At 39.4% G+C, this 15,191-nt stretch overlaps 5 protein-coding genes across 5 annotated transcripts; 1 reads left to right on the forward strand and 4 right to left on the reverse strand.

Moving 5' to 3' along the window:
• Nucleotides 1-13: 13 nt before the first annotated feature.
• TOT_040000365 (cytosol aminopeptidase) lies at nucleotides 14-2,183 on the reverse strand (the record flags this gene model as incomplete). The annotated part of the gene is made up of 8 exons (XM_009693992.1): nucleotides 14-145; nucleotides 176-332; nucleotides 469-529; nucleotides 564-687; nucleotides 863-1,063; nucleotides 1,106-1,423; nucleotides 1,456-1,780; nucleotides 1,900-2,183. The coding sequence occupies 8 exons, from the start codon at nucleotides 2,181-2,183 to the stop codon at nucleotides 14-16; spliced, it is 1,602 nt and encodes a 533-aa protein (XP_009692287.1).
• Nucleotides 2,184-2,339: 156 nt separating this feature from the next.
• On the reverse strand, nucleotides 2,340-3,540 carry TOT_040000366 (conserved hypothetical protein; the record flags this gene model as incomplete). Its single annotated transcript, XM_009693993.1, has 5 exons — nucleotides 2,340-2,481; nucleotides 2,512-2,666; nucleotides 2,719-2,850; nucleotides 2,884-3,404; nucleotides 3,474-3,540. The coding sequence occupies 5 exons, from the start codon at nucleotides 3,538-3,540 to the stop codon at nucleotides 2,340-2,342; spliced, it is 1,017 nt and encodes a 338-aa protein (XP_009692288.1).
• Nucleotides 3,541-3,852: 312 nt separating this feature from the next.
• TOT_040000367 (uncharacterized protein) lies at nucleotides 3,853-5,619 on the forward strand (the record flags this gene model as incomplete). The annotated part of the gene is made up of 10 exons (XM_009693994.1): nucleotides 3,853-3,860; nucleotides 3,897-4,146; nucleotides 4,202-4,235; nucleotides 4,303-4,379; nucleotides 4,410-4,547; nucleotides 4,766-5,009; nucleotides 5,042-5,127; nucleotides 5,170-5,233; nucleotides 5,263-5,391; nucleotides 5,480-5,619. The coding sequence occupies 10 exons, from the start codon at nucleotides 3,853-3,855 to the stop codon at nucleotides 5,617-5,619; spliced, it is 1,170 nt and encodes a 389-aa protein (XP_009692289.1).
• A 138-nt stretch (nucleotides 5,620-5,757) lies between these two features.
• On the reverse strand, nucleotides 5,758-11,471 carry TOT_040000368 (uncharacterized protein; the record flags this gene model as incomplete). The annotated part of the gene is made up of 7 exons (XM_009693995.1): nucleotides 5,758-6,045; nucleotides 6,142-6,399; nucleotides 6,549-6,986; nucleotides 7,222-7,338; nucleotides 7,404-9,424; nucleotides 9,548-9,585; nucleotides 9,688-11,471. 7 exons carry the CDS (start codon nucleotides 11,469-11,471, stop codon nucleotides 5,758-5,760), a joined length of 4,944 nt encoding a protein of 1,647 aa, XP_009692290.1.
• A 251-nt stretch (nucleotides 11,472-11,722) lies between these two features.
• On the reverse strand, nucleotides 11,723-14,963 carry TOT_040000369 (conserved hypothetical protein; the record flags this gene model as incomplete). Its single annotated transcript, XM_009693996.1, has 13 exons — nucleotides 11,723-11,883; nucleotides 11,915-12,041; nucleotides 12,072-12,158; nucleotides 12,189-12,246; nucleotides 12,278-12,932; nucleotides 13,023-13,460; nucleotides 13,493-13,665; nucleotides 13,753-14,027; nucleotides 14,059-14,274; nucleotides 14,304-14,374; nucleotides 14,404-14,458; nucleotides 14,489-14,526; nucleotides 14,558-14,963. 13 exons carry the CDS (start codon nucleotides 14,961-14,963, stop codon nucleotides 11,723-11,725), a joined length of 2,760 nt encoding a protein of 919 aa, XP_009692291.1.
• Nucleotides 14,964-15,191: the final 228 nt, after the last annotated feature.

Genomic DNA, 15,191 nt, shown 5'->3' on the forward strand with positions numbered 1-15,191 from the left:
AAGTTTAAATTATTTACACATTGTTTGTTGTAGCATCTGCTAGCAGCAGTGCCAGGTTTACGAGCGACATAACTCCGTATCCCGTTCCCCTCTCCTGCTTCCAGTCCCACACGGGGCCGGCCATGTCCACGTGAACCCATTTTTTCTGAAAATCCTTTAGCGCGTCTTAACTTACGTCTCCCACGAATTCGCTCAGGAACTGTGCTGCGTTCACAGAGCCGGCAAACATTTTCAGGTCTGCATTTACCAGGTCCGCGAGCTTGGACTTCAGCGTTTCCTTCTGCTCCTTCAGCAGGGGCATTCTCCAGGCGTTCTCGCCTCCATTTTTTGCTCTAAACGCAAATCAACGAGTCTTCTCATCGTCGTTGTATAGACTCATATCTTAAATGCCTATCGTTATCGACTAAGTATCCTATTATCTACTCATCCTTATCTATCCTTATCTACGCGTATTCAATTAATACTCACGCCTTGGCATATAACTCTGCAAAATCTTCGTCATTTGAATAGAAAGCTGCGCATTTAGTTCCTAAAGTTGCATTTGTATACCCTTTTCCTATTACCTAGTGCGACCATCTGTGCTCCAGTCAGTGTAGCCATATCCAGCAGATAGTCGGGATTCAGCTTTGCTGCATACACGAGCGCATCTGCCAGCGTCAGTCTACCTTCGGCATCGGTGTTGAACACCTAAATTTGTTAGGACAAGTATCCACTAATATTGCAGTATATACCACTAATTTAAATAGCCTTCAACAATACTAGTATGTATTAACACACGTAGCTAAATACAAATACATATGTAACATGGTCATAAACCTAAATATAGAATACTACATTTATTTAAAGGGCGTGTTAAACTCACTTCTACTGTCTTCCCGTTTGACGCTACTACTACATCTGATGGTCTATATGAATTTGCGTCGACCATGTTTTCGCAACTCGCCGATATAAAGTGGACTTCAACGTTCTTGGGCTTAAGCTTCGCAATTGCGTGCGCAGCCCCAAACACTGCCGACAGCCCTCCCATATCGAACTTCATCAAATGTATCCAGTTTCCGGAGTTCTAAAATATTTTAATTTAACGTATTTTTTATTGATAGCGTACCTTTATGTTATATCCTCCTGAATCAAACATGATTCCCTTTCCCACCATGACCAGCTTCTTAGTGGTTTGTGAATCACCATCTGGCTTATATACTGCGTGGATAAACTTATGTGGATATTTACTTCCTTGTCCCACTGAGAGGTAGCAAAACATGTTTTGTTTTTCGCAGTCCTCTCTTTCCAGAACTGTAACCTCCAGTCCCATGTCACCTAGCTTCTTCTTCAGAAATTCAGATATTGTTACTGTGTTTGCGTAGTTTGGGGGCGCCGTCACAAGTTCTCGTGTTATGTTAACTGACTCCGCCAACGCTTTCACCTTCTAATAAATTATATCTATTTTATTGTGCATACCTTGTCCAAATTTGTTAGTTGAGTGTGATTCTCGTGTAATATAAGTATATTTTCCAAATAAGGTTCATTCTTCGTATCCTTTTTAAATCTGTTATCAACGCAAAGGTGCACTAGGAAGTTTGTCATAAGTAGCTCTACGTAGTGTACGCATAAATTCCTGAGTACAAACACAACTGTCTTTGGCTTATTCTGAGAGACCAATGAGGCCGCTACAGACGCCACATTTACTAGGTCAGTGGATAACAGATCCTTTTTTTTTCCAAGGCCTAATACCAATTCTAACATTAGCTCCCCATTATGTGTGGACGATGAATCCAAAACATCACTATTTATCAATTAACATCAGATTGAATTAAGTAACAATACATTCCTCATATACAAAATATAAATGTGCAATTATTATACTAATGTGTAAGAGATTCCTATGTTTATATTGAAGCTTACCCTAATCCTGCTGAGAATTTTTTGTTCATGGCCATCTTCATCAAAGGTGAATTCTTGTTAAAAAACTCTTTAGGAAAGAAGCCAAGAGAGTCTACCTTGTATTCAGGTTCTCCTTGTTCACCATTATCACTCTTTTTTACCTCTTCTGATGCTTCAGCGAAATGAAATACTCCTAAACTGCCAATACTAAAGTTTACTTGTTCCAATGTGGAATCGGTCTTTCCGAAGTGAAAATTGACAGTTTCACCGTGGAATGGAGAGTACGGATATTCTTTGACCAACATTTTTTGCCTTCGCTATGTTACCTCTGATATATTTGCTAAAATTAACTATGCTATGGGGCATTGAAGTAGGTTATATATAAAATTAAAATTAATTATAACACCTTATAGTTGATTAAAAAACACCTTTACATCAATTATTTATTATACTTTTTGATTCTACAAATTCACCGATATTCCTCTCATGTGCAGTGCCTGAGTGTCTATATCAACAACATTCCTTACTATTTTAATCGATAAGACCTGCTGCTTCTGTTCCTCAGGCCATGACGTCATTTCCTGTCTCGTTGCCTTTTGAATGCTGCAAAACATTATCACTTAATTCGCTCACTTCGTTAGAATCTCCGGATTCTTGATCACTTCGTCCACAAGTGCCGCCGATGCCGGGTATATTCCCTGATTCATCAACTCTTCTATCTCAGCCTGTGAAGCTCCTTGGCCTTTTGCCACCTGCTGCTGCTGTGGGTAATATGCTTCTTCCTGATACTACACACATCATTAATGTTCGTTTCAATATATAATATTTATCTGATTTTACCATATTCTGTTCGTATTTCGGCATTTCAGGTGTTAATTGTTGATTGACAACTTGTTCGCTTGTGCCATATATTTGTGTTGTAGAATATGATTGTCGTTGATCAACTGGTCCAGTTGCTTCTTCGTATAAGTTCTACCAATATTTACTCTAACTGAATAAACTTACGTGGAACGGCTTCAGGTGCATTGACCTTTCCATCTTATTTACCTGTGATATTTCATGATCCATTCTAGATAGTGGCAATATCGTTTCATCGTGACCACCCAGGATGAACTGGGTGTGCAACAGCGCGTATGTAAGTTGCGGATTATTGAGCAGGAACCTCCTTGCTTCGGATGGAGCGTGCTTCAGGAATTTTTTAAGAGACGCCAGAACGTAAATTAGTTGCGATGTGGACAGTGTGTGTACGATAGATGATATTTCTGCCGCCAGGTATGGGTCTATCAGATGCCTGCTCGGTACTGGGTGCATATTCATGTGCGGCATCATTCCGCCCATAACCATAGTATGTTGTGCGTTTACGGGATGGCCGTGTACCATTGGACCTGGTGGAGGCGGCGGTATTCCCATTGCTTGCGGTGGCCCTGGCGGCGGTTGAGGAACGAAGTTTGGCGGGGCCATTTTAAGCATATCGTCATCGTAGGAATCCACCATTGACTGAACCATGACATGCTGTTGCTCCATATCTGATAAATAATAATTATATAAAGAGTTGTGGGTATTATAAATAATATAAAATACGTAAATAAACTTACCCATGGGTTTCATGGGAGGAGGCGGTGGTGGAGGTGGAAAATGAATATTAGGATTAAAGTTATTCATTTATTAACACAAATAAAACATGGACTATGGTAAAAATATAATAAAATTAGAAAAATGAACAGATTAAAAAACGAAACAAAATATTATATATAAATATAAAAAAACTATTTAATTGTATTTATATGATTAAATAAAACAATTAATTTATATAAAATTAAAAAAAATGTTTGATAATTAATAAAAACCAATATCAATATAATGTTACACCACTATCAATATATATATTTTAATAATTATATAAAATTAAAATCTTCTATGATTTAATATAATTATATTCAATTATTTGTTTAATTTGTATTGTAAATTGTAGCCATGAACAGGTAAATAATAAGTTACTATTAAATATAATATTTTAGAAAATTCGATTGGTTTCAGGACGAAAATACACTAACATTAATTATATATGAATCACTTGTAATATCTGAATCTGTTAAAATTAAACTCGAGGATAAAAACATACAAATATCATATAAAACCAAAATAGGTAAATGTGTTAACTTATTATTGAATTTAGATTCTAAAATTAAATCCTTAAAACTAAAATTGACATCGCAAATAAATAATCCTGATGATGATCCAAAAAATGTCAATTTATTGGTTACAGAGGTTTGTTTAATAAATATCGCCTATACACACAATACACGTTTATAAATTAACATAGAAAAAAATCGAAGTGAAACTGTTCAAAAAGGAAGGTATAAAGATGTAAACAAACCAACAGTTATATTTATTTTTTTAAAACCTTAATATAATAAAATTTAGCTGGTCTGTGGGATGAACTACAATCTGTCGAGAGAGATGCCAACAACGACAATAAAAAATCAACTCTAACAAATAAGGTAGTATTAAACGATGCTTATTTTATTTAGTTTAATGATAAGGAATTGGATAGCGAATCAAGTGATGATGATTCTGACTTAAGCTCTGAGGACCAATTTATGAACCTGTTGAAAAGCATATACTCCAAGGGCGATGATAATACGAGAAGGGCAATGATCAAATCATTTGTATGTTTATATGTGCTTTATTTAAATGTTTAGACGACATCATCAGGCAAGAGTTTATCCACAAATTGGGACAGCGTGAAGGACAAATAATATTTTATTTTCAACAATGTGTAGAATAATATGCACAAATATACAGTGGTTTTATATTTATACGTAGGAATCACTCATTGTTTATCATCTAAAGTAAATTTAAACATACTTTTTATGCTTCTGTACAGATACGTGCCCCTAGTCAAATTGGAGAGGATCATGACTTACAAATCGGGGATCCCTCGTCTTCAATTACTGATACATTTGTTGCTTCCGCTAAAGAGCCTGAAGAAGAATATCCTACTCATAGTAGCAAAGCAGAAGAGGCATGTTGCAACCATACACAACACACAAACATGTTTTACTTACACATTTCTCAGATACTCGATGAACTCTCTGAAATTGAACCTCCAAGTCGAATAGAACCGCCTAGTATCATATTTATTCATTTATAAACGACTTAGGGCATGATATTGAAACGTTGACTAAGGTCGAGCACGTAGCAACTACTGATAATTGCCAAAGGGACTACTCAAAGCCCTGTCCACTGGTACATAAATCCGATCACCTAATGCGTTCATTTTTATTTTAGCAATTTACCCATGAACTGCTTGAGGATGGATCTCACAAATGCGTGTTCCCCAAATTTTACTCAGGTACAACGTAAATCAACAATCACTTTTAGGACCATGCCTAGGCCAGGACTTAATTTATAAGGAAATGGGAAATGACGAGAAGGTTCAGTGGTCTAAAAATTGTATGGCCAATTGGCCATGTGTATTCTGTAACAGAATCTACTCTCTCTACTGTCCAGGTACCATTCAATTAGTATATACTCGTCACCACGTTTTAGAGGACTGGGAACGCGTTGGAGGTATCATCACTATTTTTACTAGTTTTAGGTGGCTTTGAATGCAAAGCTCTAAACAGCTACTCCGGCCCCTGCAAAGAGGAGACCTATAACTTTATCGACTACAATATCGCAATGCAAAAGGACTGGAGCAGAATGTGTAAATCATACTGGCCATGCTCAAGCTCATAACACATCAAAAAGTGTTTTTTGACATATATACTTAAATTATAATAATCGCATATATGTAATATGGCTTATTATCACAATAAACAAATGTTTAGTAGTTATTGTGCTCGTCATATAAACTATCATAATGTGCTAATTATATTACAGTGATTTAACAATGTTGACCATGTCATTGTTCAGTAACTTTGGCACTGATGTCAACTTTGTGTTTTTCGGCTGCTGCTTCGCCTGCTTCTTCTCTTCCGCCTTCGATTGAGATAGTGCCTTCTTCTCCATCTTCTTCCTTGCATCTTCTCTTTGCTTTCTGCATTGCTCCACTGACTGGGCAAACGACCATATGTACTTAAACAGTTCATTTGGCCTAATTTTGTCCACCTCCTTTTCAGTGTATCCGCTGAACCTAACGGTTTCTTTAAACGTGGCCATGACCTAAAAATGAATATAGTTATGATTCCAATTTATTAACATTGGTTTTTGTTGTATTCGTGACAATAAACGCACACAAGTACTTAAACATAAACTTACGTCTTGGTAGTGCTTTGCCAGAGAGTTCACTTTAGGCTCCGCGTCTCTCAAGAACTCATTCATGATCGATGGGAAATGGTCCTTGTAGTCGCTCTTTGCGTTTTGCGCCAGGTTAATTGCGTTTTTAATTTTCGTCAGGTCGTTCTTGAACCGATTCATCTTCTCGTCCAGTGCCACGACATCTACCTTAGACGCTGCGTCCAAGCTCCTCAAGTCATTCAACAGGTCCAATACCGTTTCATCTTCATCTCCAACCATCTGTTAATAATCATTAATTGTTATTGTTATTCATTATTAATTGAATTATTGTCTTTAGAATGATATACTATGACATAGATAATCACGTAACCTAACTAACAACCATACTGTTACAAGTGTGGTAAATACCGACTAAAAATAACGCTTACATCGCATATGTATTGCAATAGTGTCTTCGACGGCTTCGTTGTCGTTCTAAAGTCGTTCAACTTTGGATATGTTGTGGGCTTAAATCCCTCAGCGTTACCCTTCTTAGGATCCCCCTCGTTGAGCGTGTTTCCCACTGATAATATGAAGTTGGAGAGTATGTTCAACTTAATTGAACTCATCACTGCTTCGCACGAGTCCAATATTGTTTCGAGCGGGCCGTATATCTCATTGTAGTTGTCTTTAAATGTCAAAGCTGTCTGGTGGCACTCAAGTCGCTGCTTCATGATCGGTATTCCAACCATCGACGCTACAAACTGCTCAGGCTTATCCACTGCCGACAAATCACCGCCCGATTTAACAAATTCCGATACTATCGACAACTCTTCGTTGTTAGGCAACAGCAACAATAAACTCTCCGTTGCCTCCGTGGTCAATATCTAAGAGTGTAATTAAGCTCGTTAATATTAGTATTATGGCACTTTATTATAAAATTAATCAATAACTACGGCAAGCAAGAGATCAATTAACTAATTATTCAATACGTTAGAAATAAAAAAATAATGAACAACAATCAAAAATAACAAGCTAGGAATCTATAATTAAATAAGCTAGCAATAAATCATTGCACAAATCCAGAAACCTTATACTAATACACACTAGCGTACAACATACATTTGGGTCCAGGTGCACTATCGCTTCTCTGATCTCGTTGAATGTGTGTTTGCTGAATTTGCTCAGACCGATGTTCATGTTGTAGCTTCTCTTTGAATCCGGCAAGAGTTGAATAAACTAAAAATAGCGTTAGAGAAGTAATTGTGACTACATATCTATATGTTGTCGGTACGCTTACTCACCTTTGGCTTAGATTCCTGCGCCTTCTCCTTCTGCTTCGGCGCCGCCTTTGCAAACGACTCCTCTATGTCTGCGCTCTCCACCTTCGGCGCGACAATCTGCTTCGTGAACATTGTGTCCTTGGCGTCGTCTCCGAAGATCGGGTCCCAAAAGAACCTCCTCACATTCGACTCGACCGCCTTCACAGGCGCCTTCTTGCCTCCCTTCGGTATTCCCTTCTTTCCTGGCACTCCTGGAGGCCCCTTCGTCTTCAGCGGTGGTGGCGCCTTCTTCCCTCCTGGTGGCGGAGGTGCCTTCTTAGCGCCTGGAGGCGGCGGCATCTTCTTCGCTGCCACTTCTTTCTTAGAGAGGTCTTCCTTCTTCTTCTTCTCATCCAATTCCTTCTGCTGTTTTTCTAACAGCTGCTGTTGCTGCTTCATGTTCTCCAACACTGAGTTTGGCACCTTAAACGTTAGTCCTCCCGTCAGGTCCTTCGATATTGCCTGGATCGAGGTTGCTATCTTCGCGAATCCCAACTCCTCGAGCCCTTGGCCTGCCAACAGCATTCTACACAGCAGGAGCTCATTTTTCTTCCTTTCTTCGTCAGTTTCAACTCCAAACGTGAACTGCTTCTTTCTCAGAAACTCCTTGTTCACCTTTGCCAGGAACGCGTATCTGTTCAGGAAGTCTTCTTGCAGGCACGATCTTGCCAGGGATAATGACACCAAATCTATCGTCCATGGCACATATGCCAGTTCATTTCCCTCAGAATCCAGCAACACGCACATGTTTTTATTATGTACCTGCTTGCCTTCACCATCCTTTTCAGTGGCAGAGTCACTGGCACCAGTTGTGGAAGGACCACTTGTTGCATCCGTTTGCCCAGAAGTCATTGGAACTTTTGGTGCTGGTGCTTTTGTTAAACCTGGCAACTTTGTCGTTATCTTAGGTGGAGGGACTAGCTTGGCGCCTGGCGTTTTTGTTGTCAAACTATTCATAAGAGCTGCTTTATTATCATCTGTGGAAGCAACATTTTCAGTTACATTCACTTCTTTATTATTTGCTGACTCGTTACCATCCTTATTTTTTGATTCTTCGCCTATTTCATCAGTTAAATTAGACAGCATCGTATCTACAGTTGTTCTTATCATCTTAACTCTTCTTGCAACTTCCACTGGCAGCACATCGTTCTGGTTTCTTATTATTATGGGCAACTTTTGCTCAACAACTGGCTTTGACGCAAGCCTTGTCATTTTAAGTTGAGGTAGAGGTCCGTCCACTTCCATTGAAGCTCCTGTGATTGGAGCTGTAAAGACCATGTTCGTTAGAGCATAGTCGTTGAATGATTCAAAATCCGAACTCATTGGCGTATCCGAGCATGACACTGGCGTCTGATTCGACATGACAGTCTCGTTGTCGTCACTTTCCCTTTCAGATATATTTGAAAGTCCGTTCATTCTCTCCTTAAGATCAATTTCAAATCTTTGCCTATCTGCGACCATTTGAAGCTTATTGACATCGTTGTTGTCAGACAAGAACGGTGAATTGATGTTAATTAGAGTCGAGTCGTAATCGGCGTGCTTTTTACCATGCTTAATGTTTTCAAAGGCGTTTGCGCTAAAATATTCCATGTTGAAATCCGTTATGTTTGTTTGTCCTATAACATCAACGTCAATCACATTCTCATTATCATCTATGTCTGATCTTGTTGCCATCATTGCCTTGTGTTTTGGTGCTGGGTGCAATTCCTTGAACGCCACTCTCTTCGTTATTTGCTTCGCCATCTTAATTGCTGTGGTCGACTTCTTCAGCATTGCGTTGTTAAATTGCGGAGATATTTTCTTTACATTTATGTTTTGCAACGCTCCTATCTTTGCCAGGAACTTACTGTTTTGCGGATTCTTAACTCTATTCTTCAGCAACTCTGTCATTGCCACCGTTTCTATTGGCTCTTCAATCACCTTCGGCTTATCCACTACAGCTCCACTCTTCATTCTCTCAAACTCCACGACTCTGCTCTTAACTGAATCTTGGGAACTCTCTCCTGATTCCTTTCCATACAGCCCTTCACTCTTATAACTTGACGAGCCGTGGTTATCCATTTCCTTTGCATCTGATTCTGAGGCCATTTCCGATTTACTACCACCTGGTTTCAGCTCCCCGGAACCTTCTACTTGTTTAGTTGAGAATTTTCCTATTTTCAGGCTTTCTTTACCATCTTTCGACAACAGGTTGTCAAAATTTATCGTTTTACCTACGCTCATCGCGTGATTAGCATCTGCCGCATTCATGTTCTTAAACTCGAACATCAGGCTGCTCTTTATTCTCGATTGCTGCTTCGCTGTGTGATACACTGCCGGGTTCGGCACGTACAGAGGCTTATCGTGGTATCCCATCAGCAGGTTCTTCCTCTCGTCTACTATAGGTATGTAAAGCGCGATTCCGTCTTCCGTCGTAAAGGACTTGTCGAACTCTCCGTAGAAGTCCACGTTTGGCGGATTGAATCCCCACCTCCTCAGCATATCTTCAGCTTCCGGGTTAAGAGACATTGCTGGGAGCCCATCTTTCATGTACAGCGTCCCTCTCGACAGAAGTGGCACGTTTATAACTGGCAAGTTTTGTATTTCCAAGCTAAGCTTTTTCGACAAGTCTACCAACCTGTCTGTTGGATAAAGCACCTCGTCACAAATGTCTATCTTCGCCTGCTTCGTCTTTACGTTTTCCAACTTTGTTGAATACAGCGCTGTTATCCTCGAAACGTCAACGTATGGCGCTGGTGTAGTCCTCAATGGTGTTGTCTGCTTAACTTCCGATTCCTTATCAAGTTTATTCTTTTTTTCTACCTGTTCCTCTTCAGCTTTATTTGCCTCAGACTTAATTAATATGTCACGTTCTAGATCCTTAAGCAGCTGCTTCACTGCTATTGTTGAGGAATGGTTGTTTCCCAAGTTATCCGACCTGGTCACATACACTTCTCTGTATATTGCTGCGGCCGTTGTAAAGTGGCCGAGGACGTGAAGACAACACCCTATTGACAGGAATATGTCCTGTATTGCTGGGTGGTTTCTATCGTCCAAGATTCTCATCTTCATGTCGATCGCCTTAAAAAATTGCTGGAGTGCATCCACTGGGTTTTCCATAAGCCTGTACACTATTCCCAAGTTATTATAAGCGTCCGCCACTCTCATGTTAGGTGCATCCGACTCATAGTCTCCGTAGTGCGTCTTCAGTATGTTCAGAGACTTTATACAAAGCGGGAGCGCCTTCAAATACTGCTTACTCTTTAGCATATATATGCAGACGCTGTTCAGCGCATTGCTCAGACCCACGTCAGTTTCTCCGTATATCTGCGTGTACAGCGTTAAGTATTTCGAAAAGAAGACCTCTGCGTCCTCCCACATTCCGTAGCCAGTCAATATTTCTGCTAGGAGGTATACTATGTTCAAAAACAGCTTCTTGTCGCAGTCTATTATTGCATATTTAGCATCTGCCGAAAGCGACTGTTCACCGCCCGTGTACCCCAAAAGCGTGTTTTCGACTAGGAACTTGAACTCCGCCAGGTGGTCTCTGCCCTTGTTAAAGTGGCCTATATGCGAGTAACACTTGCTCAGAATCAACAACTCCATTGCCATTTCGCCACAAAGCGGCGTGTTCCTCGTTTGCAGGTGAAACTTCTTCGCCAAGAGCAGAGAATAGTGTGCTTCAAGCAGCGCATCACTGTAGTTGTGTTTCGAGAAATTCCTCAGCGCCATTGTGCGAAGACGCATCCTGGTCGCAAGGGCCTCTCTAAACAACAGGGAACTAGAGCTGTTGTTTAGTTTCTTCATTATATTGGCCGCTTCCGAGATTTCATCTGACATTCCGTGGAGTTTTGTTCTGTTGAAGTGTCCTGCGTACATGGTCTGCCTCTCCGCTTGCGTTTGGGTCGATCTTCGCTTCTCCAGGTCCATTTTTACCGACATTCCCAGCGCGTTAGGGGAAATATTACTGTCATTGTTCATCGGTAGGTCAGTCAGGCGCGAGGCCACGTTCAGCCTGTGAATGGACGAAGCGTCCAAACTAGACAAATCTCTCGTATCTATATATTCCATTGCTTTATGTTTACGAAAATTTATTCTTTAAAATAAATTCTTCAATACTGTACATTTGCGAATTATACTACAAAGTGAACCGTTAAATATTTTACATTATTTCTAAGAAAAAAACTACAATTTAAATCACATTTTAAATATTGTACATGTATTTACTTAAATCTGAAACATATATGCAAATGTGTAACATATGTGTAATTAATTTTCTCTGTGGGTCAGCCTGTTGTGCATTACACATTTTTTCATTCAGATTACGGGTACTGTACATCGTTTTTCACGTCGCATCGCTTTGCCATCTGTATTAGTTCCTGGTTGTTGAAATTGTTCTGTAGACACTCCTGGATGAACGGGTTGATGAACTTGTTCATCAGCGTAGTCTCAATATCGCTCTGAACCTGGACTCCTCCGTTTCCTACGGTCCCATGGATTTACTATAAAATTACCTATGCTTATGAACTTGTCTACCAGTTTTATGAACTGTAGCGCGAATTCTTCCGAGTACGGCGGCCCGCAGAACTTCAGCATTTTCGTTATGAAAACCCTGCAGATGCTCCTGTCCACCACGTTCATCTACACACATTTATTTTTTGATTCGCTAACGATTGTGTCGAACATTGCTATGATCAGGATACACTGCTTTTCGAACCTCGACATGTACACCAGCAGGTCCACGATGGCTTCCATTCTCTGCGCACTCAGTTCTCACTCTCACCTTACCTCCAATTTGTTCGAGCACTCCTCCATGTTCCCTATTACGCACATTTTACACAGATCCCTAGATCATTTTCTCTAATCCTCTTTCTTACCTCAGCAGCAGTACTATTGAGTTCCTCTTCACTGGGTGCTTATCTGCTATTTGTTTCAGCAGCATCAGCTTCACGTCACACAGCTGACTTATGTTAGCTGCCTTCATCACTCTCTGTGTTATGTACGACATTATTACTGACGCTGCAATGTTCGTCGTCGTCAGATTCCTCATTTCGTACTCGCTCTCAGGCGAGTCCTTCTGGTTGTGTATCAGTTTATACAGCTGGTAGAGTTCTTTTCTTGCTATACTCATCAACTTTTCCGACTTTACTTTAAACTGTGCGTACAGCTGTTTCATTTCGTCCAGTCTTTCCTTTGATATGTTCTTTCCCGGTCCCAGTTTACTCTGCTCGTTGATGTTCTTATAGATTGCGCTTTCAAGTGTGCTCTTTATTTCCATGTACTCACTTCTCACGTCATCGACCATGGAGTCATCTGATGACCTCTTATTAATTTCGTATGCTCCGCTGCTGTTGTCGCTTAGTCTTATGCTCGACGAGCTCTGTATTCTCGACTTGTTTGACATGTGGTTACTTGAACTTGGCGAGAATATGTTTGACGACAGTATCGAGTTTGACGGTTCACTATCCCACGCCTTGTGTATATGCGTGTCCGTTTTAATTTCAGTTTCTTCTGAGGACGTTATCGACGATGCTGAATAATATTTTAACATACCAGTTGAACATTCATATTTCTATTCCTAACCATTAACCAACTATCTATATAATTCTCATATATTAGTACCTTCACTTTCTGAATACTGTTCTTCGTTGTCGTAATTTCCAAAGTCTCTGAACCTTTCTATTGACTCGATAGAGTCATCTGTGTCTGACTCTTCTGGCGGCAAATAGAACTGCTGCCACACTTCTCTTTGCGGCAACATTTTTATGTAGTCGCACACCTTTTCGTAGTAGTAATTGTACAGCAACTCGTATGGTGACAGAACTGATAACAATACCAACAGGTTTGCGTATTTGATCCACGTGCTCGAGTCCGTTATGCTTATCTCTCTATTTGAGAAGTCGTCGATCAGTGCGTTCAACAAGTTGCTTTCTCTGATTGCTTCCAGTGGCGGCATTTCTGGCGTGTTTCCCAGTCTCATATATTCGTCCTGCCTTTTATCTCCGTATTGAGACACTGATTCATCTATTATTATTTCCTGCTCCTCTTCTTCATCCTTCTCTACGTAACTTCTATTTATTATACAAACCCACTCATTTTTGGGGGCGCTCTGTTGTCGAATAACAGGAACCCGTAACTATCAAATGCTTTAAGAGTCCTCATTAGCTCCTCGTAAAAATCACAAACATCGTGATGATTAAACTTTTTCTCTGCCGACTTGTGTGTAGAGGCCAGCCTTTTAAATGTTGAGTGCAATGCTGGAAATCTAAACATTGGTATTATCATGTTAATACTTACAATAATATATTATATTATATATGTTCATAATTATAAGATATAATAATTACAATACCTTGAAAAATTAGTCATTAACAGGTGTATTTGCGATACTGACCATTCTAGTGTCGAATAGTCGACACTGGTCTGCGATTCTCTTAGTATATCATTCGGGTACATCGTTGCTCTTGCTATAAGCTGCGACAACCTTCTACATCCTCTGAGATCTATTCTCCATCGGTATATAAAGTGCAGCAGTGCTTGCGAGTATATGTATGCGTTTTCTGCGTGACAAAACAGTGGACTGATTGCATCGAGGTTATCATAGTCTATTGAGTCCAGCGTTTCATTCTATGTTCAATTTATAATAATTCAAACGTACTCTCAGTAGGAACTTATGTATCTCCTCTGATATTCTCAGTGTAAAAACGCTAAAATTACTAGTTATTCTCGATAACCCTTCTTTGTTGACTTCACTCTGCTCCATCTTCATGTGCGAGCTGAAGTTATTCATGTAGTCCTGGTACCAGGAGGATAAGAACTCATCCTTCGGCTTATCTCTGTATATTTTCAACATGTGCGAGACCACCAGTGGAGACTACAAATCCTTGTGTTTAAGTGCTTTACCTTCATTAAGTTCCAGTACAACTCTGGAGGATTCCAACTGTCGTGGCTAAGTTTATCTTCCATATAAACTCCTATAAAATTTATTATGACAATAACGTACTCATTCTATCCGTGTCATATTTCGATGTCAGAAATGACATTAGAGCGTCGTGTATCTATGAATCAATTATGTATATAAAAAGTACTATTGTTTTGGAACCATCCAAACGTTTTTCCTTGTAATCTGAAAATATTCTGATTTACTGTTTACACACCTGCATAGTCTTGGTCTTGACCTGAGTTTAACAAGTAATCTATCCATCTTGAACACACTTCACACAACCACGCGTATCCTACATATCCATCCACCAATGTGTTCAACACAGTCCTGTTCAACTGCTTTGCATATTCGCTGTTGCGAGTTTTATCATCCGAAAATTCCTCTATGTTCCCATCTTTGTCAAGTTTAAGCCCATCTTTACAAAATAAATACGATATAACCTTCTTAATATGGTAGAATACTGAATCATCCATAATTGCATCGGGGCTCTCAATGAAGCGCAAAGATTCTAAAATATTCTTAAATTTGTATACATTACCATTATATTCATCTTCTGAAACTTTTATCAGCTCGAATCCATCACGTTGTATAAGAAATTCTGTAAGTCTAGAAGAATCCATAATATAATAAAATTTTTGGAGATCTAACAATCAATAAAGTATCAAATCATTTATAAGAAGGATGTGTATGAAAATATATTATAAATTTTAACATATACTAATTTTAAATAACATATAGTATACTAATGAGGTGGTGTGTTCATTATCAATTTTGTATCATATAATCTCAATTACGATGGATAATCGTTAATAAATATTCTATTTATAAAAATGTATATTTGTATATTA

The sequence above is a fragment of the Theileria orientalis genome, chromosome 4 (assembly GCF_000740895.1).
Source record: "Theileria orientalis strain Shintoku DNA, chromosome 4, complete genome".
NCBI classification, from domain to species: Eukaryota; Apicomplexa; class Aconoidasida; order Piroplasmida; family Theileriidae; genus Theileria; species Theileria orientalis.